General features: G+C 44.7%; 1 protein-coding gene across 7 annotated transcripts in view; it reads right to left on the reverse strand.

Moving 5' to 3' along the window:
* PLCE1 (phospholipase C epsilon 1) overlaps positions 1-26,479 on the reverse strand; it is a 1,649,974-nt gene that overhangs the window by 663,910 nt on the left and 959,585 nt on the right. For all 7 annotated transcript variants that reach the window (XM_086922473.1, XM_086922472.1, XM_086922474.1 and 4 more), the window contains exons 5-6: positions 5,704-5,849; positions 2,233-2,491 (exon numbers count right to left, since the gene is read on the reverse strand). In XM_086922473.1, the coding sequence (XP_086778599.1) occupies positions 2,233-2,491; positions 5,704-5,849 (405 nt within the window). The remainder of the gene's footprint in view (positions 1-2,232; positions 2,492-5,703; positions 5,850-26,479) is intronic.

Raw genomic sequence — 26,479 nt, forward strand, 5'->3', positions numbered from 1 at the left:
CGTAGTGGTACCAGACACCAAAGGTAAACGAGGTGTGGGTCCATCGCGGACATCGGCCAGTGACAGTTGCTGCAGGGCTTAAAACCCAACTTGCACAAGGACATCCTCGAAACACCAGGAGGTAAACCGCAAAAGGTGTAAACAAAAAACCTGAAAAAAGCCCTGTCAAAGTTACAGAGGGGTAGCTCGTCTGCAGATCAGCTATGGCACAGAAATTAAAAAACTGGTAACAGCATGCCTCGGTGGAGCCTCTAGGCACTGCGACGTCACTCCTGGCGTGCACGACAACGACGACTGTCGAGGAGCTGATTGACAACACCTACCTGGGGCGCAGGGTTACTGCTCATGAAAAACCTTCTGGAACCAGTCTGATGCCAAAGGGAAAATTCTAAGGTAAGGGATCTGCGGCCAGCAATCTGTCAGATAATTATTCAGTTTTAGTTCCATCTTTTCAAAATGTTATGTGTCACGTCCACTATTGGGTTGCTTCATTCAGAACTCACATAACCACAAAGGCGGATGACACAATTAATTCAGTCTTCAAGTGGATGATTAACTGCTAATAAGATGGAATAAAATGAGTCAGCACCTTTCTCATGCACTAAGGACCTTTGCAGTTATGTGAAGTTGACCTTATTTGCCATTTTTTCTCACCACTTCCAAATTGTTTTTCGTAGACACAGATTTACATACTTCTGTTCCTTTTTTGCCTAAGGTAACTTTTTCATGTTTGATGGTGGTTTATACAGTTTCCTTCTTTGTGGTGTTTTTAGAATGTGCTAATACCACTAGTGGTAATTATTTTAGGCCTGCAGGTTCCTGGTGAAAAGCACTATTCGGTTTTTATCAACTAAAGGTGTCTGGCTACGCATTTTGGTGTTCTCTTCTGTAAAAAAATCAAAAAAAAAATCATACATGTATGTAATATACCCCTTGGAAATTACTGGAATTCTGGAAGAACACAACTACATTTTGTAGACTTCATCCTCAAACTGTTGATAAATGATAAAATTGGAAAAAGAACAAATGGGATTTTGTACTGTTATTGTGAGCTGAAAAAATTGTGGGCTCATTATTTTTCTTTAATGATGATTCAATGATGTAAATACACACTGACTTAACTCCTTCAATTCTTTGTTTCACTCTTTCACAGTTGAGTTTAAGCACATCACTTCATTCATCTAGATGATTACCTGTACTGACACTGTTCGGGAATGCGTATTTATACTGCAAAATTGTCGCAATAAAATGCTCCAAGTGGGATGAGGGATGAGTAGTATATTAACCAAGGTTTAAAACAACAGAAAAAAACAGTTTTAAATCACTTAGAAATGAAATTGGAAGTAAATCCAGTAAGGGGCATTTTTCTCTTCATTAAGCTAAATGCGTATTCCTAAGTAATATTGAAATAAGGCACAAAAAATAAACACATACAAAGGAAAGCAGACTAAACACTAAATTAGGAGCCACTAAATTGAAAGATTACAAATCTATTATTGCACTGGGTTATTCATTATCAAAAGTTATTCTAATATGCACATTTAATCAAACATCAAACAAGGGGCAAAATGTAGAATACCAGAAAATGACATGAAAATTTTGAAGAGCAAGGTATAGATGGAAAAAAGGTTGTGGCCATCAAATCAATTGGTCAGCACTATATTGAAAAAAACATCAAGGGGATTAGCATACAAAAACATATCAAACTGTCTTAACAGTGACTAATTGTAGTGCTGGAGCTATATGTCCTTGGATAACTGAGTCAACTGAATAGTCCATTTGAGCTTGTGATGGCACATATGACTGATTGATATATGTGTATGTTGTATTGATTTACTTCATGTTTATTGTGTTTAGGTCTTTAAACGTAAAGTGAAAAAAAAACAGTAAAAAAAGATATTGAAAAAAGTATCAATTTGCAGAAGACGCAATGAACAATGTCATTGTAAGGACAAGTCTCAACAAAGTTGGAAAAAGCCCCAAAAAATGGACCGAAAAAAACTGAATAGGTAGATGTTCATATCTGAAGCACACAATATCAAGGAGGAGCAGAACTTTATCACTACACAAGAGTCTGACAAAGTTATGCCTAGCTACAATTATGGCCATATGACATTTTCTGTAATCATTAAACTCATTAAAAATGCAGGAACCGGTCTAAAAAGTTCCAGGGTCATAGGCGGTATGATTTTACAAGACTTTTACAACTCAATAAGCCAATTATGAATTTACCTCAAAGGCTTCATTTTGAGAATTGTACATTGGGCAAAGTTTCATGAGGGAGGCTGCTCCGTCAAGAACTTCACAGAGCTCCTTTAAAAACACCCCACAGAAAGGAATCACTTTGCAGCCTGGTATATTCAGTGCTCTGTTTACGATTTTTCTGTATTCTGATGAGGACTCGTGATGTGCCATAGCATCTTTAAGACTCCGCATGGTTTCGATATCGGTTTGGTCCATGAACTGCCACATTTTTAATACCTTTCTTGACCTATTTGAAATAAAGTAAATATGCAGTCATTAAAAGTAATAGATAATAAAGGGTGCAGCATACAGTTAAACTAGAACTACAGTAATGAATTAGTTACTCACCAGGAAAATACTTTTTGTTACCAATAAAAAAAAAGTAAATTCCAACGAAATATAGATACTTTCTATTGCAAACTCTCATTCATTATACTGGCAATGTTCCTAGCTAAAGACAGAAAATATTCAACACGTAGTGGCAAAGTACATTTTCGCCAACAAAAAGTACAGTAAAAAAACACAGTCCTTTCATCTTTAACCATAGATGCAAAGTCATGTAAGTGAAATTGCTAATGGGCAGTTTTAAAATAATGACAGGTTCAAGAATAGGCTACTTTAACATGATGCAGTGTTTGGTGTGACCCTTGCCTCTCTATCTACCATGTACGCTACACCCAGAGTGCAAAATGCTCCCTGTAAGCTAATATGATTGGTAAACCTAAACATGTATATTTAGAGGCTGATATGGTCATTCTGCCCTAAGACTGCAGCGAGAAACTTGTCAATTGTAGTCTGTGCTACTTACCAAGTTTCCGACATTATAATGTGTATATATATATATATATTTATATATTTATATATATATATATATATATATATATATATATATATATGTATATATATATATAATATATATATATATACATATACATATATATTTTCACTTAAAAAACAAAGGTACAGAGACAGGTTCACATTTTAATTACACAAAACCATAGAAACCCACCTGTTAACTTTACGTTAATGCAACCTCCACCGTGCATAGCCGTCGGCCAACCCCCTATAACTACCGAACCCCGCACGGCCTTTGGATGCGCATAGCGGCCGTTGGCCGCACTGAGGCCCTACCTTAAACAAATGTGGGAGGGGGAACATGCAACCCCCTCCCCGGGCCGATAAGGTCATGCCTTAATTCAATGGGGGAGGGGGCTATGTACCCCGTCCCCAGCACCAGGGACCCCATCTCTTCTGGCCTGACATTGAAATGTATTATTTATTTTTGAAAGGGGGGGGGGGGCAGACCACCTCCATGGGCCGATTTCAGCCCCAGGGACTCCATAACCCCTGGCCCAGCGATGTTTTTTAGGTGCCCAGAGGGCACACAGTGTGCAATAGGACTAAGGGGGAGCCTCAAGGGCCCTGCTGTCCCAGCCTGCTCCCGACTCCTTTGGGAGCCTGCATTGCTCCCGCAAGACGGGAGCTGCTTGAAATAGCAGCTCCGTGCTTGCGGGAGCAATGTTTTTATCTGTTTCCCAGCACGCATATTTGCATGCAGGGAAACAAATAAAAACTCCACTTTCTTTGACAGCTCTGGCTTGCAGAAAGCGGAGGTATGCTTTCTTTTGCTTGGTGGGAGCTGACAGACCATCCAGGGGCTAAAAATTACAGAAGAGCAGAGGCCAGCGCTTTTTATTTTTCGGTGGTCCTGCAAGTCTCCTGCCAAAAATTAAAAAAGAAATGTGTTTTTTTGGCCCTGCAGGATTCCCCCCCACCCCTCCCCTCATCAACGACAGGGGCAGTCTGGACCAAAAAGCTACAGAGGCCTTCAGGCATTCCAGAAGAGTATCAATATTCAGGCGCAAAAAAAGCAGCCTCCGAATGGGCCGCTGAAATGCCTAGGTATCGAACCCCTCAGTTTACCACCAGAGGCCCAACTCTGGTAGTCGTGCCTCTGGCATCCCGATCAACCTCCCTAGTGTGAATATCAGGGCAAACTAGTTTTGAAAAATTTGTGAGGAATTATCAAACGGTGACAAAGTTATTGGCAAAAGAAATAACGCTTTTCATGGAATTTAGGTCCTAACTAAATATTGTGGATTTTTCCTGAGGAATGAACTTCCCGGTGTGTGGTGCCAATCTGCCACTAAATGGTAAACATGCGCTTTGTAAGCTCTTTCGTTCATTCATTCAACATCCACAGGGAAAAATATGAATCAGCTTATACAGAATGATGGTTCTATGAGAAGTGTTTCATTTAATTAATTGTTGTTGCATGCAAGAGTTCCATCTTCTAAAAGATGTTAAAGTGATAGTTAGAATGGCAGCAAATCTTTCATTAAAGACGAGGCAAAGGAAGAATTAGGAGTGTCAGGAATACATGGAGCCAAAGGTAATTGTACCCTGTTGCTGGAAACAGCTGTGTCTTTAAACCTAGTGCCCTGAAGTATTTAAGACCACACTAATTCAGGTTCAGTGACCCAACAGTAATGGGCGCATGTCTAATATACAGCTAAAACACATAGCAGGACAATGATTACCATATAGAGATGGGAAAAAAATCTTTTTTGATCTAGTGCATGATTATAAGTTTAGCCAAAGGCAGTTTGGTTATTTTGATGGCAGAGGAGTAAATGAGTAAGCAAACATATATGATATATGACTACAGGAAATATAAATACCATAAAATGAGGAAGAGAAAGCACAACAGGGTCGGCTAGCTAACAAACAATAGTTGACTGATTGTTAGCCCTGAAAATTTCAGCTACTGAGGCAAATGGCTTGATTCCTTATGGGTAATCACTATTTACTCTCCGCTAGTTTGTACAAAAACATCCAATTTGAGCACATTAAACACAGAAGCCAAGTTCATGGACCAGTGCTTAAGCCTGCTGGGGTTTAGGCCAGGTGACATTGAGAGATCTCCACAGTTCCAAAATGGGGTGAGGATGGAATAGCAAATTAGAAAAAGCACTTGCAAAACTCTAGTGTGAAATGTCGGTAAATTGGGATACATGTCCACATTTCCAAAATGGGGCAAGGTTTGGACTAGCACATGATGAAAACCGGTAGAGAACTGTAGGTGATAAATGTGGTTAAACTGATTAGACAAAGCATCAAAGCATCAAAGCCTAGATAGCTTAAAATTCTGACCAAAGATAGGAACGTTCTTTGATCCAAATGCAAAGTTAAATCTCTAAAATTATTTGGAGACTTCTTTAAACGGTTTTTAAAAAGCCAAATAAATATTTTATAATTGAGATCGATTTATTTATTTTACTTTAATTCACAGTTTGAATATAATTCATTAAAGCACCATTAAGAAACGAGTTTTCATAAAGGTATTTCAATTTAAAATTTGTGAAGTATGTGCTTGGTTTTAGATGAGTTCTAAACTCTCTTTAAACTTATTACAAGACAATGTTGTCCTCTCTGTATAGTTTAGCATTTAAGAAATACCTGAGTCCAGCCAGGAATTCCATCACAGCATTGTAATTCCCCTTGTTCCAGCAGCATTTTGCAATATGTACCAAGTGTGAAAAGACTTCACGTTTTTCTTCCATAGAACCAGCAGTCAAGATCAACCAAGTCACCCACGTGCTAACCTGAAAGAAAAAAATCAGTAAACAAAAGTGATTCACTATTACATCACCATGATTCTTGAAGTGTAAAACAGGTCAGTGTCAGTAAGACCATATTACAAGTCACTTGAATCTATGGAAATATGCAATTTAAATATCAAAATATATCCTACTACAATACAGACACAATCAATTCATACAAAAACGTCAAAGAGACTGCAGAGTATTTCCAAACACTGGAGATATTCTGTATTTTCTATGTGCAAAGTAGTTTATGACAGGGAAACTGTAATTGAGGCTACACCAACAAGAATTCAATCAACCTACAAAAAATGGCTAGTGAGTAAAAAAAGTGGCTCACGGTCCTAGATGAGTCTCTCTCACCTTATCAGACATTTTTATCCACATAAGACGTTACTTGACTTTAGTTTAACTAGGGCGCAGTATCAGTCACGCTTTCAAAACAAATATTTATGCAACCCACCAGAGAAAGATACCGCTCTGTGAGACAACATTTGTGGTAGGAGCACCCTATGCAAATGACTGGTAACATAATATCCATGACATGTGTCTCTATTTGGTTCTATACTTAATAAATGGCTTCAATTATGTAATAACATTAAAATACATATACATCTTGATAGACAATGTAAGAAAATGATGGCATGTTACCCCTTCATATATCGCTTAACAAACTTGTTAACCACTGAACAGATATCAATAGCATTCTGGAAGAAGAAATAAAAACATATTTTAGACAGAATCTCAACACATAAACCCTCTTATGGACAGGAAAGAAAGTAAAAAGATGAGTGAAAATAATGTAGGAAGAAAATGAATGGTGTTATTCTAAATCCTTAACAAAAGCCTCTTCTCAATGCTTTTTACAAAACTGTCTCTTGGAATTGCTAAGTAACCCTACTTGCTCCTTATTGATCTCTTGGAAGTTTTAATGCACGTTGTGTTTGTAGCACTTCATTTCAGTTCTTACATGTTTTAAAATGCTGCTACCCCTTCCGATTAAAATTCGACCAGCCAGTTGGTATTGAAACAACAAGGATGCCAAGTGTATGGTGATGCGGTTAATTTTTCAACACTTCCACACATGGAAATCATTTCAAAACATGTTAAATAACCTCTTTACAATACTGTCACCCTGGTAAAATATCATTAAAAATTTGCGACAATGTAACTCCAGAGACTTCTTTTAGACACCAGTGTTCAGCCAGATCCAATTCTCTGAAACCAAGCTTACATAGTTTTATAGACATTCAGTATTTCCTGAAAATATATTTTTGCTGTATAAGACAATATAATGTGCACTCAGGAAAAAAAATATTCAGCATATCCTTCCAAAATGTGTGCCATTGCTTCTCAGAGTTTCTGAGACAAGATAGGATACAAGAGACACAATCTATTCTTTACTTTTCAAGGCTTGAGGGTCAATAGAGATATCTCATCTTTCCACTAATAGAAAGAAATAGGGATGCCACATTAATATTACCTGTTTGCAAGATACAGATATCATCGAAGGCACTGTACAACATTTGGTACTTAATTATTTTAAAAATTCCAAAAACTGTATTTATACTTCATGCAATTAAAGTTTAATATGGAACAATTTATACAGATTTAACAAAGATACATTTTTTCAAGTGCTATCAAAGATGACAAAAAAGATATTCTTAATGTTTACTTGTCTTGATCCCCAGACTGCAGTGTCCACATGAAAGCCCTTTGCTGTTTAAATTCCGTCAACAAATATTTCCAAAGTAACACTATCCAATTAAAGAACAAAAATGCTAAAGCATTTTAGATTTGCATGTTTATCAAAAGGCTTGTGGGCATTTGATTTGATTCAATCCAGCAACAAGAGTTGTTCTCACTCATCAAATATGACATGTGCAAAACAAAAGCAGTTTTACAGCTATAGAAGTCGGGAGGAAAAACAAAGATTCCCTTTTCAGGGTAACCCACAAAAATGTGGTTGTGATTTCAGAACCTCACAGGAAGTTTCATAACAATATTTTATCAGTTGGTGCTGACTTTAACCAACCTGATACACGAATCTTACCAAAATATTAATTTCTATAACATTGATTTCATCCCATAAAGGAAAATGTAGACTGTGTCCCCAATCATGGCAATTTCCTAAATGCCTTGAGGGTTTCCTGATGATTAAAACTATCTTTCAACATAGATAGGAAGGGTATGTACAACTAAGCATTAAATTTATTTGGGTGACAACTTAATTCCTCCCTTTTACTCTTTACACGTTTTGCATGCCGTAAACATGGGAAATACGGTGTGAACCCAGATAATGATGGGACAAAATATCAAAAATAAAATTTTGGCATGTAAGGCTAAAGTTTCGATACCTATCTATTTATATATGTACCTTCTGTATATTTTATATATATTCTTGTACCACGATATTCTGGGGGTCGATATTCAGTAGCACAACCCAGAAACATATCTGCTTTGGACAAATGTAATGAGTATCCTAACACTTGATAACAGGAATCTGTAACATAGAAACCATGAACCACTGCAGCCTCTGGATTAGAAATTAAAAGCATTACATCTGCCCCATAAGCACGTATGTTATTATCTTGATAAACAGGCCATGCCTTCCACATCTGGATATTTCTGAAACAATTAAGCACAGGTTCCAGCACAAAGTCAAACAGTATTAGCAATGTCTGATATTCCTGATAGATGCCACTCTCCATGCAAACATTCTAAGAAACTCATTAGTCAGGATTCAAACCATCGCCTCATTGTTTAACCCCTTCGATGCTGATGACGAGCTCAGCTCGTCATCACCCACGGGTGTCGTGTGCTGATGACGAGCTGAGCTCGTCATGGTGCCACTAAAATGGCAATTTCCAGCACAGGGGGGGGGAAACGCCTAGCAGCCAAGTGGTTAAAGAACTTATTCAGGATTTATATGCATCTGTGAAATTTAAAAAAAAATAATGCTCCATGAAAAAAAGACCATCACACCCTACCAGCCTTTTCTTGCAGTTCAAAGATAAGTCTACCTTTGCCACAAAGGACTTAATATGCAAATCTGGATGTCTAATAAGGATCATATGCTCAATCATCTCCTTTATAAAACCTGTTCAATGGCAATGGAGTAGATATGGAATATTGGCAACTTTCTTGGTAAGACACAAATGTTTATAAAGTCCAAAGTTATTATGGAAATGGGCACATAATTAGCATATATGGTTGCATCCTTATCAGGTTTATAACCAATATTATCAAAGCCCAATTTCATATGGCAGTTAAAAATTATTCTTAAATATTTTATTATAAACCACTGTAAACAAAAGGAACCACAATTGCTTTGAATTACAATAAAATTAGAGCAGGCTTTTCCCTGTTTTTATTAAAATGAATAACCCTTCCAATCCCGTTTTACGCTATAGGTGTGAAAGAATAGACCTATCCTCTAGGCCTACAGCAGAAATAGTGGCTTCTTCAAAATAAGTGTCAATTTGACCACCATCTGTCAAGCTTTCCTCTGCATATAGTACCTTTTAATGATCAATAAAGGCCAAACTACCATCTTTATCTCATTTTTTAAACACATTTCCGAAGGCAGGCTGGAACTAAGCATGCTCCTTTTTTCAGTTCAGCAAAGTTAAGCATTTTTCAGCACACAAAAGTGTAATAAGGAGGACAACGCAGGAAGATTGTAATTAAAGAGGATTTATTCAAGCAGGTAACAAATAGTATGGTTCTAGACAACAGGTAGTTAAGTTCTGAAGGAGAGCCCCACCAGGAGAAGCCTGTATGCTGCTCAGCCCATGTCCAACTGTCACTTTACCGCTAAGTGTCCTAACATTCCGAGACTCATCAAGACTCCAACATTCTACTGAGTACAGGCACTGGCTGAGCAGGAGTGGTAAAATACATTACATAACAAATGCAGGATATTACAAAAGGCCTTTAGAGAATTCCAAACCAAGGATAACCAACAGTCAGTTCAAAAGTCATTCATGGAGAACATACAATCTGAAGGTCACCCGGGCCTCACTTACTCACCTCTCCTTGTATGATAAAAACTGGCAACTAGATGCTTTTTCGCTTTTGACATTTTGCAATGAATGTAAACATGCTGGTGGGAAGAGTAGAGGGAAGGATGGGACTTGTGTAGTTATATGACTATACACATTTTAGAAGACACTTGCTAATAGCTTTCAAGCATGTTTTTGAAAAGATTGGTGAAGGGGGAAATGATCTTTAATAAAACTAAAAAGATAATTGCATAGAGGCTAGCAAATGACCGGTTTAAAGCAGTCCAAATAATATCGAGCATTTCGATGGTCTTGCAAATTTAACAGCATTAAACCGATGTAGGCTGCGTTTTTCCTTTTGTGGCAGCCGTTTGTTTAAAAATACAAATACTCCGGCAGGCAAATTTGTGACTGTAGAGGATGTGCTAAAGCGGTGGTAAAGGCAGAACACGAGCCATAAAGCAACCAGGCTGGGCATATCAATGAAACTTCTGCAAAGTAACAGCACTCTGGCCGACATCTACAGCGTTGCCTCACTAAGATCAAGAGGAACATTCTGTTGCCAAATAAATGGCTGTCTACTATTTAGAGTTTTTACACGACACTCACTACTGCCTCCACAGTAAACCATTCGTGGGCCTTCAGCCACATGGTATCTAAGAGGCATGCGCTGTGCCAGCACCACAAACAGCATCTCTCTACATCAGCAAAGGAGCTGCTTAGACCGTAATCTCAAAAGCAGCATTATGCCATCTGCTGGTACCTTATGGCTGTTAAAGGATTGACTGAATAGGAAGAGGCTCTTGGCTGCTGGAAAGCAAATACTGAGTAGATATCTGTGGGTCTGCTTCCACTGGAACAAAATCAAATAAACACCACCTTACATTCTCATATATGGCAGGTCCATTTGTGAATTGTCCTGATATAACATATTTTGATTACGGCCCCTTCTCTGCCTTTAAAGACTTTATTCACAGTAATGCTCAGGAATCATAAACTGATGCAAGCAGCTGGAATCCATGAGAGCGCTCTGCCGGACGAATGATTTATATGGGGATCCTACAGGTACAGAAGAACGATCCAATGACAAGATAATGTTATGTCAGGCATGTTACATGCTTTCTGTGGCAATCATTTTAGAGAGCACTAAGGCACTAGAATGTAGCAATGATCACCATTAGAAACCCAAAAAGGGTTTTCATAAGGTGCATCAAAGTAATTTCCCACATAGCAGCTAGCATAGGTGGAACAAACATTCATAGTGGTTATCTTGACTTTGGTGAGGGGAAGAAGTACTACCAAATGAAACTCCCAAGTTGACCATCTTATAGGCTGTCGGGGGGGGGGGGGGGGGTTCTAGGAAGTTTAGAAGATGAAAGTGAGCAATGAGGGGTCCACTGGGCCCACAAGTGTTTCTTTCTTTCAACCACTGAAACAGGAGGGATGCAATCAATGCTGACTTTCTTCGGGCAGACTACAATTTGGTGATGTGCCACAAATCTGTCCTGCAGCTTTAAATCGATTTGGGTGCCATCAGCATATAGGCAGCAGTCTGTGATGGTCTTCTTGAATGAGTAGATAATGGTCAGTCGTGTCAAGAAGTACTAAAGGCCAAATAGGAGTAGAACATAAGTTGGCTGTAGATCAGGAGAAGACAATAGTTTCTCTTTGAAGTCAAGTAGTGTCCTCTTGTTTCCACAGTGCAGTAGGAATTCGGGCTGGTAGTTTCTCATCAAGCTTATGGCTTACAGCTGGGCGGGGAGCTGAGAATACACCATAGTTTTCAAATCACTGGAAGTGTGACAGTTGACTTTTGCCATGCATAGAAATCAATGTTAACATGACTGGCTAATGTAGGAAGCTAGACTTCTCTTTACAGATATCCCATTTGAACTTCAATGCAGGTTTCCGACTCTGACAGTGTACCAAAGCCTGCTAACCAGGCTCCAGTGCCAGTGTTCTTTCCTAAAATGTACACATGCTTAATTGTAACCCAATTGGCAAGGGCTTTAGCACCCTTGTATGTCCTTGGTAAGTAGTATCCCTGGTTCTCAGGAAATGGGCAGTTAAGAAGTTCCCTAGGAACTGCAGTAGGTATTATACCACCCTAAGGGACCCTACACACAAACTGCATGCTGACTGCAATTGCAGGATGGGTGAACTGGTGCAACCTATTCTAAAAACAGGACAATCCCACACCCTGTGTGCAATGCCCACACAATCCATTTATTATATGCAAGTCACCTCTATAGCAGGCCTTCAGAACACTAAAGCAGGGTGCATTATATTAAATTTAAGGGCACATCTGCATGAGCAGATATTCCCCTGTGATGCCTAGTTACATTGCAAGTGATCAGGAAGCCATTTAAAGGTATGTACTGGGCACTGGTCGTTACGAAATACCAAGCTACATAATGGCTTCCCTGAACCTACTGATGTTTGGTATCAAACATCCTGTCTTAGTAAACCCATACTGATGTCAGTATCAGATTTACGAACACATGCACCCAGAGGGCACCTTAGAGATGCCCCTTGTATCCCTACTAGTCACCTAGTGTGCTGGCTGACTGGTATCAGCCAGCCTGCCACCACACAAGTTTCTACCCCCCTGCAGGTCAGAGCTCGCGCTCTCAGAGGTCAGGAATAAGGCCTGTCCGATGGAGGGTGATCACATCTCCTCCAGCAGGATGGCTAGGGAAGTTAGAATGTCAAGGGCTTCAAAGCATGTGCCACCTTTGATATATGACCCTAGCTTCTCCCTGTCCTGGGGAATGCAACAACCTGCCTTGAGGCCCATTAGACAACAGAGCAGGCATGAAATTAGATATTTAGGAGGTGTGTTTCACTTACAGGCTAGTCAAACCCCTAAGGTGGGTCAGGGAAGGGTTTCACAATCTTGCTTTTGGTGAAAACAGACTTCTGGTTCAGGGTTATGTCCGCTCCCTACAGAAAGTGGTCATATAAGGGTTGTAGTCACCCTAGTGTTAACTAGCCCATTGGCTACTACCATATACCCCCCTAAATGCCCTATAGTTGAGTATGTAGGGGCCCCTCTGACACCAGAGCCTCAGATTTGACTACCTGTGATCAGAAGGAGGACTAAGAAAAGGCGACATCATGAGAACAGTGGACCTGCACTGAAATCGGCACCAACCCCTGCCTGGCTGCTTGCACCTCGACCATCACAAAGACCGGCTAGTCCAAAAACTGCACCTCTTCCCCAAACCCTTGGAGGGCTGTCCAGTGCTACAACAACCACTTAGCATCTCTCTTGGGGTGGAGGAGCCATCTCCCCTGCATCTGCAGGTACCAACCGTACTTCAACAGTAAATCGTTTTGCTTACCATTGGGTCTACCGAGGGTGCATCAGATCAGGAGGAGGTTTATGTGGTTCCCTTCTCTTCACAGAGTTTCAAGACGTTAACCTCCTACCCACGGGAGCCCGCCGCACAAACACCTTGAGTATCTGAGCACTTGCAGCAACCAAAGCTTGTTCGTGCTCAGCCCGTACACCACCACTGCCAAAGCAGGCCTACACAACAAGGGACTAGAGACTGACGAGGCCCACACAGATAGTGGCCCTGCAGTCTTGTTTTACTCCCCTCTAAAGGTCAAACTGAGAACCATGAGAGCCTCCAACACAGCCCTGGGGACCGTTTCCTCCCCAGGGCTGAAACAATTAAATGAAGGGAGGCCACGCGGCCCCCAGAAGTCCCCGGGGAACACCACTTCCCTGGGGATATAGGTAAATTAATCAAAATCAGCCTCGGGATGGGGTGCCCGGGGCCAAAAATGACCCAGGAGGGGAGCATGCGGCCCCCCTCCTGTTTTATTGAATTAAAAGATCAAAGAAGGGCTCAGGCTTTCGGGGGAGGGGCTCTGGGGACCAAAAGAGTCAATGGAAGGGGGCCACACAGCCCCCATTCCTAAAAAACAAAAACAAATTGTAAGCCGGCAACTAGCCAGATGCCCCGCCCCCTTTCTCCACCACTCTGCAAAAGCGCCTCCCTGTGCGCACTTTGTTGGGGAATGAAGACCCCCCTTGCTTCTGGAGGTCCTTAGGGGTCAACTAGCCCACCTGTTACCTCTCGTAAGCCCCATACAGTGGGGTTGCTGAGATGTGGTCGCAGGCCACAGACTTTCTCCACCACTCTACAAACGCGCCTCTTGGTGCACTGCTGGTGGGGGGGATGATGTCCCCTTGCCTATTGGGGGCCTCAGGATTAAAGTGGACCTCATCTCCCAAGCAGCAATGTGCCAGGAGGCGCGTTCGCAGAGTGGTGGAGAAAGGGGGTGTGGCTTATGACCACCTCTCTGCAATACAGCTGTGTGGGGCTTACTGGAGGTAACAGGAGGGCTAGATGGCCCCCAAGGACCCTCAAGAGCCAAGGGGAACTCATTCCCCAAATAGTGCGCCATGAGGTGCGTTTGCAGAGTAGAGGAGAAAGAGGGCATGGCCACTGAAAACCTCTTAGCAAACCCACAGTGTAGAACTTGGTGGAGGTAACTGGAGGGGTAGTTTGCCCCCAAGGACCCTCAATAGCCAAGAGGAACTTCATCCCCCTATTAGTAGTTCTTAATGAGGTGTGTTTGTAGAGTGGTGGGGTACGGGGCGTGGCCTGCTATCAGATCTCAGCAATCCTGCTGTATGGGACTTACTGGAGGAAATAGGAGGGGTAGCTGGCCCCCAAGGATGTCCTTGGGGCTAACAACCCCTCCTGCTACCTCCAGTAAGTCCCCACAGCAGGACTGCTGAGAAATTGTCAGAGGCTGTTGGAAGGAGAGGCTCTCTGGATGGCAGGGGTAGATACCACTGGCCACCCAGGGACCCTCCTCCTCCAGGAACGTTGCTGAGCGCTTTGAGTCTGACCCTCAGAGAGGACGGTTAGGCATTCATAGTTGTGCACAGTAAGATCTCGCCACACCACAGAGGGACACCACACCAGGTGAAGGTATGAATAAAAGGTCCTTTATATCACAATGGTTATCAAACTCGCACTGTACAAGAATACACTCTACAATTGGGTAGGGGGCAGGGGCTTCACCAGTCACGTGGGGAGTAAGGGACATTTTGGTGGGGCCGTTGGGTAGAATCGTGGGCCGGACTCACAGCCCACAAGGAGAGGGGATCGCCAGTACTCGGGCACGAGGTACCCAACGTTGGGCTCGATTCTTCTGAGCCGTGAGAGTAGAGGGGGTGCTGCCGGCTCACAATCCTCGAGCCAAAGGGGTGTTGGTTAAATGGCAGAAGTGGAGGGTACCAGCGTATGGCTCGCAATCCTCGAGCCGCGTGCTACTTTGATACCTCCCGTGCGGAGCGTCCCAAGTCTCCAGCTCGCACTCCGTAGTCTCAGTGATCTGTCGGGTAGCATGTTTGTGTCGTCCCACTGGCTTGGCTCGCACTCCTCGGGCCGCGGGACACGATGCGGCTGTCAGTGCGGGGCGTACCCAGAGTACGGCTTGCACTCAGGGGGCTCAATGCTTCTTTTGGGTGGCAGGTACATGTCATACCGCTGGCTCGGCTCACACTCCACGAGCTGCGGGACACGCTGCTGATGCCGGTGGGGGCATGCCCAGTGTACGGCTCGCACACCGGGGCTCAATGCTTCTTTTGGGTGGCAGGTATGTGTCGTACCGCTGGCTCGGCTCGCACTCCACAAGCCGCGGGACACACTGCTGATGCCGATGCGGGGCGTACCCAGTGTACGGCTCGCACTCTGGGGCTCAATGCTTCGTTTGGGTGGCAGGTACGTGTCGTACCGCTGGCTCTGCTCGCACTCCACGAGCCACGGGACACACTGCTGATGCCGGTGTGGGGCGTACCTTCCAGGCACTGGTACATGGCCACGTCAGGCTCGAGCCGCGACCAGGTCAGCAGGGCTTCGAGCCGGGAGAATAGTGCGTCTTTGGGATGGAGAAGAGCCGCGACCACGTCAGCAGGGCTCAAGCAGGGAGAATAGTGCGTCTTTAGGATGGAGAAGAGCCGCGACCACGTCAGCAGGGCTCAAGCAGGGAGAATAGTGCGTCTTTAGGATGGAGAAGAGCCGCAACCACGTCAGCAGGGCTCACTCCAGGGGCCACGAGTACAATACGTCCGATCTCCCTCGGGCGAGCCGCGATCCAGTCAGCAGGGCTTGCTCCGGGTTCCAGTGGCGATCTTCTTCGTCCCAAAAACACAGGGTGAGCCACGACTAGGTCAGCAGGGCTCTCTTCAGACGACAGGATAGAAAACGAACCCCTGGCAACAGATGGGGCCGCCAGTTATAGTCTTTTTCTTCTTTGAAGTCCGGAGCTGTCGCAGGCGGGTCTTTGGTGCCCTGGTGGTGATTGAGGGCTTCCTGCCAGCTGGTGTCCTGGCCCCTTTGAAGTCTTGCCGCCGGGTTTGAGGACGACCAGCGGGGAGTGGGGCCAGCCCTTGGTAGGGCAGAAGCTGTGAGCGAAACCACTCCACCCCCCCTTCTATGGGAGAGTCTCGCTACTCTCGGCCGGGCATGGGCTGTTTGTTGCCCAGGTTTCCCTTGGTCCTAGGCTCTACTTGGGGGGGTTATGGAATCAGGAGTTCAGGAACGGGTGAATCTCAACTAGGCTATCTATGGTTCTGCTCTAGGGCAAGGAGTCATAAACCTGGGGGGATCGGGGTGCTATGCTGGGGTCGTAGGGGGGTTGGCGAGGGCGAAGGCTAGGGTTACATCTGGGGGGCCTCGCACGGGGCTGCTGTGGGGGCAGAGGCCCATCTAGCCTGAAGAGGGGGTCGTGCGCGTGGGGGGGGCTAGGAGAGTAATGTAAGGGACCAACGCCAACGATGCCAGGTCTAACAGAGGCAATGCCTCTTTTCTCCGACACTCTGCAAACGTGCCTCCTGGCGCACTACTACATGGGGGGACCTTGGGTGCCAAGAAGCCCTCCTGGTAAGTCCTACGCAACGGAATTCCTGAGAGCTGCTCGGAGGCCGGCCCCCTTTCTCCACCACTCTGCAAATGTGACAGCTAGTTTAAAAACCTTAGAAATTCACTAAAAAAACAAAGATTACAGGGATGTTATACTTAGGAATTAGCAATTAAAAATTTTGAGAAATTCACTGAAAAAAACAAAGGTTACAAGGACGTTATAGTTCGCAAATACAATAAATGGGCACACATAGGCTCCCTCACACGCACAGTCTCCTGTAATCCTAGATTTAAATTTACGCACTTTAACTTCTTGCATTGCACCTACCTAACTCCGGTATCCTTAAAACGCATTTCATGTGACAGGGGGGATAGATGCCCGAGATGTAGCTTGGAGAAAGCGGGCATTTTACACTTGGTCTCGGAATGTTCGGTGGTCAGACAGTTTTGGGAAGAGGTGGTGGGCAGGATTGCTGCAGCCACGGGCCTTCAGGGGAAGCCAGAAACCTTGAGTTGTCTACTTGCATCTGTCCGGAAGCCTAAGAAAAGGAAACTCCCATATAAGCTCCTACAATTAATGCTAGTGCTAGCTAGGCGCAGGGTAGCTAAAACTTGGATGGGGCAGAGGGTTCCGGTAGTGCCAATATGGCTCAAAGATGTCCGAGAGTGGTCTCTAGCTGAAGAAGCGCATATGAAACTCACCCGTAGGGACAAGAAGCTACAAGTGGACCTACTGATTTGGCACAAAATGTGTACTTCTGGGTTGACGGAGGGGGAGCCCTCCACCTAAGATGCAATTGACATCGGGGAGAGTGGGTCAGATGTGGACGATGGCCCTAACCATGACAAGGAGTGGGAGGATCAATCCCAGTAATGTACACCCTGAGAGTCAGTGGCATGTCCCATGCTTCTTCTTCATTGTAATATGCTTACGAATTGATGTTTGCCCATTGTGCCTTTCTTCCCCCGATGCTACCACCTGTACCACGTATCACTAATAATACCAATGGTATGCCTCTATATGCTGTATCGGTGTCTATTTGTTTTTGTATTTGTAAAATGAAAAATAAAGTAAAAAAACAAAACGGGAAGCGTTTAAGGTGGTGATTAAAGCCATCACATTACGCAATGGCAGGGATCCACGCACAATTACTGAAAGAGATTACCCTGCATGAACAACTGTTTGACATATTAGATAGAGCGGATCCCCATAACCCTGCTACTTGCCAGCAGCTACCAGCAGTGAATGAGAAGCTGATGGAATTGTTAGAGAGGTTAAGAAGATACGACTAATTGCATTCCTATGTCTTGTTATGTTATGTTATTTGGATTTGTGAAGTGCTGCTTATCACCCGAAGGGTAAAAAGGTGCTAGAGCAGATGTGTAGATTGTCTGCTGGGTGTTACTTGAAGAGCCAAGTCTTCAACTTCTTGCGGAATTCCGGATGTGAAGAATGTGCTCTTATGCGTAGAAGGAGGTTGATCCAAGTTTTAGGTGAGAGGTAGGAAAAGGCTAGGCCTCATGTTCTGCGTTTGCAAGTGGTGTGTGCGAAAGAGAGCGAGTTAGATCGTAGTTCTGGTGGGATGGTGGAATTGGAGGCGGCAGTTGAGGTAAGCTGGTCCTATGTTGTACAGTGCCTTGTATGAATGTGTGAGGAGCTGGCAACTTTAGTGTTTCGGCAGCCAGTGGAGTTCTCGAGGTGAGGTGTGATGCGGGTGCACTGTGAGATGAGTCTGGCTGCAACGTTCTGAATGGTCTTGAGACTGTGGCAAAGGTGTTGGGGATTCCAGCATAGAGTGTGTTGCAGTAGTCAAGTCTACTGATGACTAGTGCTTGAGTGACGGTACGCTTCGGGATCCATTTGAAGATTTTCTGAGGATGCGTAGTATGTGGAAGCAGGAGGAGCTGATTCTGCTCACCTGTGATGCAATGTTGAGTTTATTGTCTGAGATGATTCCCAGGTTAGTGGGTGATGGTGTTGGGTCAAGCTTTGATGGCCACCAAATGAAGTCCCAAGGTTCAGCACTTCTGTCTTGTCCATGTTGGGTTTCAAGCATTTTGATTTTATCCATTCTGCTACACAGATCATGCATTTGGTGAGGCTGGATCCGGGTGTTGGGAGACTTGTCTGACATCGAGGATAAGTCATTAGTGTAGGAGATTATGGAAATGCTGTGAAATCTGATGATGTTGGCAGGAGTCCTGTTTTGTTAGTTCTGCAGTGTTTGTGGCATTTGATGGGGGACAGAGAGCCAGCGCAGTAAGAGATACACTGGTTGAAGTTGGTGATGTCCTCGGTTAGGTGGTGGTGTAGGGGTGGTTAGTTTTGAGTGTGTTGCCAAGTCAGTTTCCACTATTCTGTTCCAGTTCCAGCTGGGTTGGTTGGTGTTTATGGGAGCTTTGGTTTGTGTCGTGGATATTTTGAAATTGATGATTTAGAGGTCAGCCCATCTAAGTGGCGAGGTGGAGTGATAGCTGATGCCAGAGGTGAAGAATGTGTCTAACGTGTGTCTCGAGTTGTGTGTGGGGTCCGTGACGAACTGGGAAAGTAATGTTGTGTAGACTCTCAAGGAGGTTGGCAGAGCAGTGGTCGATGGAGTCAGGAGTAAGTCCTGGAAGGGGTGGAGGAACGCAAAGGGCAGTGGGCGGAGCTATAGAGATGCAGGAAGGCAGCCAAGGAAGAAGCAGAAGACAGAGTGCAGGTAAGGAGTGAAGGAGGAAAACGCACAGGAGGGTCTGTGGGGCGGTGGGGGAAAGATGAAAAAGTCACAAAAGTAAGAAAGAAAGGCACAGAAGCATGACAAGCGTATGAAAATAAAGAGGCACAAAATCAAGGGACAAGAGTGAGAAAAACAGAATTGGAAGAGAGTAAGAAAAGACGCACAACAATAATGAAAGAGTGAGAAATCGAGACATAAAAGTATTGGAGAAGAATAAGCGACAGAGGCACAAAAGTAATGGCAAGGAGTGAGCAAAGGAGGCACAAAAGTATGAGAAAGAAAAAGGCACAGAGGTATGAGAAAGGAGAGGCTCAGAAGTGCGAGAGGGTGCAAGATCAAGGCAGAGAGAGCACACGAGAGAAGCAAAAGTGATGGCAGCGGGGAGGGCGAGGAGAGACCTCAAGGTGCAAGGCTGGGTTCCAAATGGCCTTAAACTGGTTGGAGGACCAGTCCAAGGGAAGCGGCATGGGGAGCGGTGGCCTAGGCACCAGCCTGTCTTAAATGCTGACACGGTGTGACAACAGTAGGGGGTGGGGGTATATCCAGGGGCAGTCCCAGAAACTGACAGCTTCCCGATTAGGTTCTATTTGATGTATACTGACATCCTGGCCCCCAGTTTAACTAAGCTTTATAACACCACACAGCATCTGGGAACTATGGCCCCTACCATGCGAGAGGCCATAATGGTGAATCTACTGAAACAGAGGAAAGAGAAAGAATGCGTATTATGTTATAGACCACTTCAATCTTAAACGTAGATTATAAAATCCTCAGTTGACAATACTACACTCTCAATCACATTATATGCAGAAAATCTGCTGCTCTATCTTCATGGGGGGAATGTTGATGTGGAGGGCGTTGTTGAGGCACTTACAGGGTTCGGCTCCATCATGGCCATAAGGGTTAATTGGGGTAAATCTCATGTGTACTGTTGTCCATGAACCAGAGACAGAAGCACAGTTGCTGGAAAGAGGGGCGTAGTTACTCTAGGAACCACACCTTTCATACTCTATTCTCTGTCTGTTATTGGCTGGGCCACACTGGCCAAAATGGTTGTTTTGCCACAATTGCTCTACTTTTTCTCTACAATCCTCAACCGAGGGCCCCATGCCATACTTCAGGAAATAGTCAATTTATGAATGACCTTAATCTGGGGGCACAACAATGCATAATTTCCTTAATCAAACTCCATCTTGCTGGAGCCATCAGCAAGAGCGGAGTATAGAAACCCCCACAGGCGCTGCATGGTTACAGTTAATACTATACCCATTATGTGAATCTTAGGACAGTGCTATCAACATACTGATCAACACCCTTAAACTTGCATGGTTCAGGGTGCTCCGGAGAACGCACTTCTGGTACCTTTACACTCGAGACTTCCCACTGTCGTTCTTACACCCTAGAGGAAACTGGTGAGGCTTGCGGGTCTTGGAGAGGGCCAGACTCAGAACTCAGGGAAACCTTTTTGAGATTGACGAATTGAGAACTTATCTTCTTGATAATTTTGAGATCCCTTCTTACCATTTTCTACTGTACGGGGAAGTGAGGGCCACTGTGAGAGGGATGAGCGAAAGGAAAAGCGAGGAGGCCGAAGTATGGGATCAATTGTGACTGGATTTTATTCAAAGCCAACTCTTTGTAAATCAAAACAAAAAAAAAATTATTGAGGATTCTTCTCTCCTGCAATTTTCGTGTGCTTCCTTCTGGCAGGCAGTTTTCTCTTGAGGTGGTTGGACTTCCCCCGGGTAACATCGGAAGTGAAACAGAAGAGGAGAGAAGGCTGTAAGTTCCCTGTTCTCATAAATCTGCTGAGAACCCTCACCGGTGTCAAGATACACCCGTTGTGCTATACAGAAGAATAGTCGGCAGTGGGCGTGAGGGTTTAAAGAAAACAAAACGGGAGGTTCGAAAATACGAGGAGAAGGTAAGGAAACTTTCCGTTCTTCTAGGGTAGAACGAGGAATGCGCAAGAGAACAAGAGGTGATGGACAGTGCTGGAGAACAACACAATTTAGGCCGGTGCAAGGAACGGGGATAATCGGTGCTCTACGAGGATATTTACAGTGCCCACTTTCAGCCCGCAATTACTCCCTCCCCCCTCCTGTATCACGTATCGCGGTACCCGCAACTCTCCAGAGTTGCGACGGCTCTTTGGCGGGGTGTCCTCCACTCTTTGGACCAGGTCTCCGCTCCTCCCGGCTCCAGGACGTCTTCAGGATCGGCGTCTGGGCTTGGGTCCTCTCATTGTCCTCAGTCTGCTGGGTACTACTCCCTGACGCTGTTCTCTTCCTCGTGGCGCCTCGGCGTTCCCCGCTCCTCCAGTTCAACAACGCGCTGCTTTTCTTCCGGGATTCTCTCATACGTCATTGGTCCCGCCTCTTCTTCATCCGATTGGCTCTCGCGTACCCTGGGTGGGGCTTCTCCCTGAACGAGAGAGGCAGTGGAAGAGATTAACTCTTTCTCTCCCTGTCGTTGTGTGACAATGTTGCTCTACTCAGAGACGGTCGGAAGGAGGGGGATATCGGTCATGGAGGCGAGCTCCTCACATCCACGATTCGGGCACCTTAGCTAACAAGGGCGAAAGAACCATTGGTCCATGAAGCCCTACAGATCATATGCACCACCAACAGCAAAGGTCAAACATGTCAAGCCACTTTACAATGCATTCCTGCGACAAGATAAGGGAGAATCCCCTCCTAAAAGACCAAGATTCGTTCCCAGTAAGTCGGGTCAGATCACTTCCTGATCCTCTTAGTTCTCAAAATACCATGTGCACCCACACTCCCCAGACCAACTACTTGGAAAGAAAACAGCTAGTCTAAACTACACAGCGAGACATGGAAGTAGACTCTCAATCATACTGGACCTGTCCTGGGCACAGACCCATCAGTAGCAAATGAGAAAATCTCTCAGTGGATTTAAAACACTCACTCAACCAAGTGATTCCGATAAAAATCCACACCAGACGTGCTAAAGAAAAATCAGCAACCTGGTATATCCCCAACCTACAACTACGAAGACAAGATTGTAAAAAAGCAGAGCGGATATGGACAAAAGACTACAGCAAGATAAGCATATCAAAATACTGAGGCACTATTCGACCATATCAACCTGAAATGAAAACTGCCCAAGCTGCATACTACAATGAAAAGAAATCAACTGTGCCTGTAACTCCATACGTGAAATGTTCTGGATTTTTAAAACGATCCTGGAGCCCCCTCCCCAATACCTTCCCTCCTGAACCCTCAGTATCCTGGTGCAATGACCTAGCAAGATTCTTCCAACAAAACAAAAGCCCTATGACATTTACCTATCCTTCCAAGAGCCTACCATAGACACAAATCCCAGGCTCTCCAGAGGCAGACTGGAAAGTAGGAACTCCACCCTCACAGAATTCCCTATCTTGACGCAAGACAGCCTCCCTGCCACCTTCAGCAAAGTGAAGTCAGGATCTCCGTTGGACCCTGCCCGCCACACATTCTAGCTAAAGCAGCAGACCACATCTTGCCCACTTTGCTAGAAATGCTAAACCTCTCCATAGCTGAAGAAACAGTGCCTGCGGCGTGGAAACACGCCATGGTTAAAGCACTACTAAACAAATTCAATCTGGACCATCTTGATCCAGGGATTTAAGACCGATATCATTACTCCCTGGATTGAGTAAAGTGTTGGAAAAGCATGTCAATCAATCACTTTCAGAATTTCTAGAAAAACAGAACATCCTGCACCCCAACACTGACAGGATTCCGGCCTAAACATGGTATAGACTGTCCTTCTGGCAGTAGTTGAAGAAGCCAAGAAGCTGCTCTGCCAAGGAGGCTTGGCGGCTATCACTCTCCTTGATCTCAGCGTGGCTTTCAACCCTGAAAACCACAATACTCTTTGGTGACAGAATTCACAGTTAAGGACTCCTGGGACGAGCCCTTACTAGGCTCAACTTCTTCCTGAGGGACAGGACTTTTCAGGTTTTTGAGGGGTGCTTTCCCACTAAAAAGGGGCATACCAAAGGGCTCGTCACGGAGTCTAACACTATTTAACCTGTACATTCATTCACCAGCAGACATTGTTCTACCTTTTGGGATCTCCATAATCTAATACGCAGAAGGCACACGGCTGGCCTTTTCTCTCAGTCACAATCAAGACCCCACCTGTCCTCCTACTTATTCCCATGCCTAGAGAAAGCATCCAAATATATGAACAGCTCATGCCTCAAACTAAATGGGGATAAAACCGATCTCAAGATCCTTGGCAATAATTACAATCCCTATACGAACCTGGGCTGGCCGGGCTGCCTGGGCACCCCTCCCACCCCCAAGATAGCAATAGAGGATATGGGGCTATGACTGGACAAAGCATTGACCACGGATACCCAGGAAATAAAGCTAGCAGCAACCTGTCACTGCATCCTCAGGATGGTCAGGAAACTTCCATCATCAAAAAGCATAGTGGTCCAGGAACTCATTCTCAACCGCCTGACTACGGAAACTATCTGTAAGCACTAAAAATCACAATAAGAAAACTGCAGGTGGTACAGAACTTTGCAGCTAGGATTCAGCACAATATTCCTAGGCACAAATGAGCCCAGAAAGCCTTGATTTTCCTCCATTGGCTTTCAGTTGCTGAGAGAATCACATGTAAATCCCTTTGCATAGCTCACAAGGTACTCCTAGACAACGGCCTCTAGATCTCCCAACCCTTGACCTCCTCCTACACTCAGACTAGAACCCTGCGAGCCATCAATGCCTGTTGGGCGGTGGTCTCTACCTTTTGAAGGGCAAGAAGCGGAAGGCAGTCCTCTGGACAGAACATGGTCAAACTATGGAACTCCCCCCCCCCCCCCCCCTACACCCTACGGATAGCCAACAAGGATGTTTCATGCTGTAAACTCTTAAAGACCTGGCTATTTGAGAAAAGCCCCCGATAAAACTCTCTGGTTAGTCTGTCACACCACCAGTGCTGGGATGCCCATGGGTTGCTATGTCCTCTGCAAATGTTATTGCGAATATAACCTGGGTAGATCTAGAAGACCAGTGGGTAGCTGACATGGAACTCTTGATTTGCAACATAGATTGGGTCTCTACATTAAAACACACTCTGCACACCTTGACAAACTCCAGATTTGAGCTCACCTGGTATTACTTCCTGCACCGAGTACACAACACCACTATAAGTATAAATCTTATGTTCCCTACAACACAGTCTGCCTTCCCAAGATATAATGTCATGGGGAGCTGATTTTTATCATATGGTTTGGGTTTGCCTTGCCCTCACCCAGTATTGGGAAACTGTGGTCTGATATACTATCATAGACCAAGTTTGTGACATACTAAAAACATCACCCTATTGCATACTGGGGAACTTTCCCAGGCCCAAGGTGAAAGCAATCACATCCAGATTCCTCGACCTGGCATTGATACTGGCTTGCCACCAAGTAATGATCTCCTGGAAGGACTCCTGAAGCATTAGCCTTATGTACTGGCACATTGGATTACTAAAATAGCAGCTTCAGAGAGAGGTGTGGCCTTATGGTCCTGGATAATGGATAAGCCTGGCACACCATATTGCAGGATTACCTTCAGACTGACGGCAAGGGCAGGATCCTCTCGCCACCAGAAAGTGGGGATGTTAGAGACGATTAAGTGGGACCGCCCAGGTTGAGTTTAGCACCTGGCCCACCTACCACAGGCTCGTACCCTAATCCCTGAAAACTTTTACCCTCCTTCATTCCAGCATCTCTACGGCACTCAGTACCTAGGTAGAGCAATTGTTAGCAAGTTTGCCATCACTCTAGCAGAATGCCCTCAGTTCTATATATGTTTATATTCCTAAGCTTATGTTATTTTGCCAACCTATTTGTTTTGGACCTTACTGCTCAGACCAGCAAATACTGGATTACCCAAATGTGTGTTGTAGCATCCTCCCAAGCCAGGGAGCATGCAAATAAATACACCACACAGGGAGTTCTGGTTTGTATGTCTTTATTCCTCTGCATGCAATCACATTCTGTTCTCTGAATAAGTCACAACCGTTAATAACCACACCTTAATGCCTCCCAGTAAGATACACACTTCCTCTAGTGAGTCAGCACAGAACTGCAAGAGTCCTAGCACAGTAAGGTCCCTATTATAATGTAATTCGGAAAGCCTCCGACCTCAGATCGGAGGCTTTCCGAATCACATCTCGATTTCACTTCCGACCGCCAAATTACAATCTAGGTGGTCGAAAGGGAAACAGCCTGATCATTCCTGGATGACGAGCTCCAGGAGCCCGTCAGCCAGTCGGAGACCGCAACGTAATCCCATACAACGGTGTTTTTGCTGTCGGCATTACGATATCGGTTTCCAACAGGCTTTCCATATCACGCTTTCCGACATTAAAAGCCTGTCGGAAAGCAACTTTGGGGGCCCCCTTCTCCCTGCGACCTCCGGTTGGGGGCCGAGTGCCCCCCGAAAATTCCTGTACCTTGTGGCAAACACCATGAGATGCCTGCCACAGGGTACAGGGATTTGCACAAACTCCCATTTCTCTATGGGAGCTTGTGCTACGGCAGGTTTACGGCCACAGCACAAGCTCCCATCTGAGAAATGGGAGTATGTGACCGCATTGTAACTGTGGTGTTGGGACCGCTGACTGGAGGTCGATTGGTCGGTCTTAAGAGCTGGATGGTGTCAGTCGAAGGCAACTCCGACCGACATCGTTATCGAGCCCTTAGAGTCACGACACTACGGGAAACACCATTTACAACGCACGCGTTACAACGCGTGTCATTACAACAAATATTTTACAACGTGAAATCCATTACAACGCATATCATTACATCGCATAATCCATTACAACGCATTCCCCAAAGTAACGCCCTGCCGGAGTTAGAGTAATTGCGTTGTAATGGATTATGCGTTGTAACGACCTGCATTGTAACGACAAGCGTTGTAATGAATTGTGTGATGTAAAAAATGTGTTGTAATGACACAAGCGTGTAATGCGTATGTTGTAAAGTGTCATATTCCTACACTACATCTCCC

Source organism: Lissotriton vulgaris, chromosome 5, assembly GCF_964263255.1.
Source record: "Lissotriton vulgaris chromosome 5, aLisVul1.2, whole genome shotgun sequence".
Classification (NCBI taxonomy): Eukaryota; Metazoa; Chordata; class Amphibia; order Caudata; family Salamandridae; genus Lissotriton; species Lissotriton vulgaris.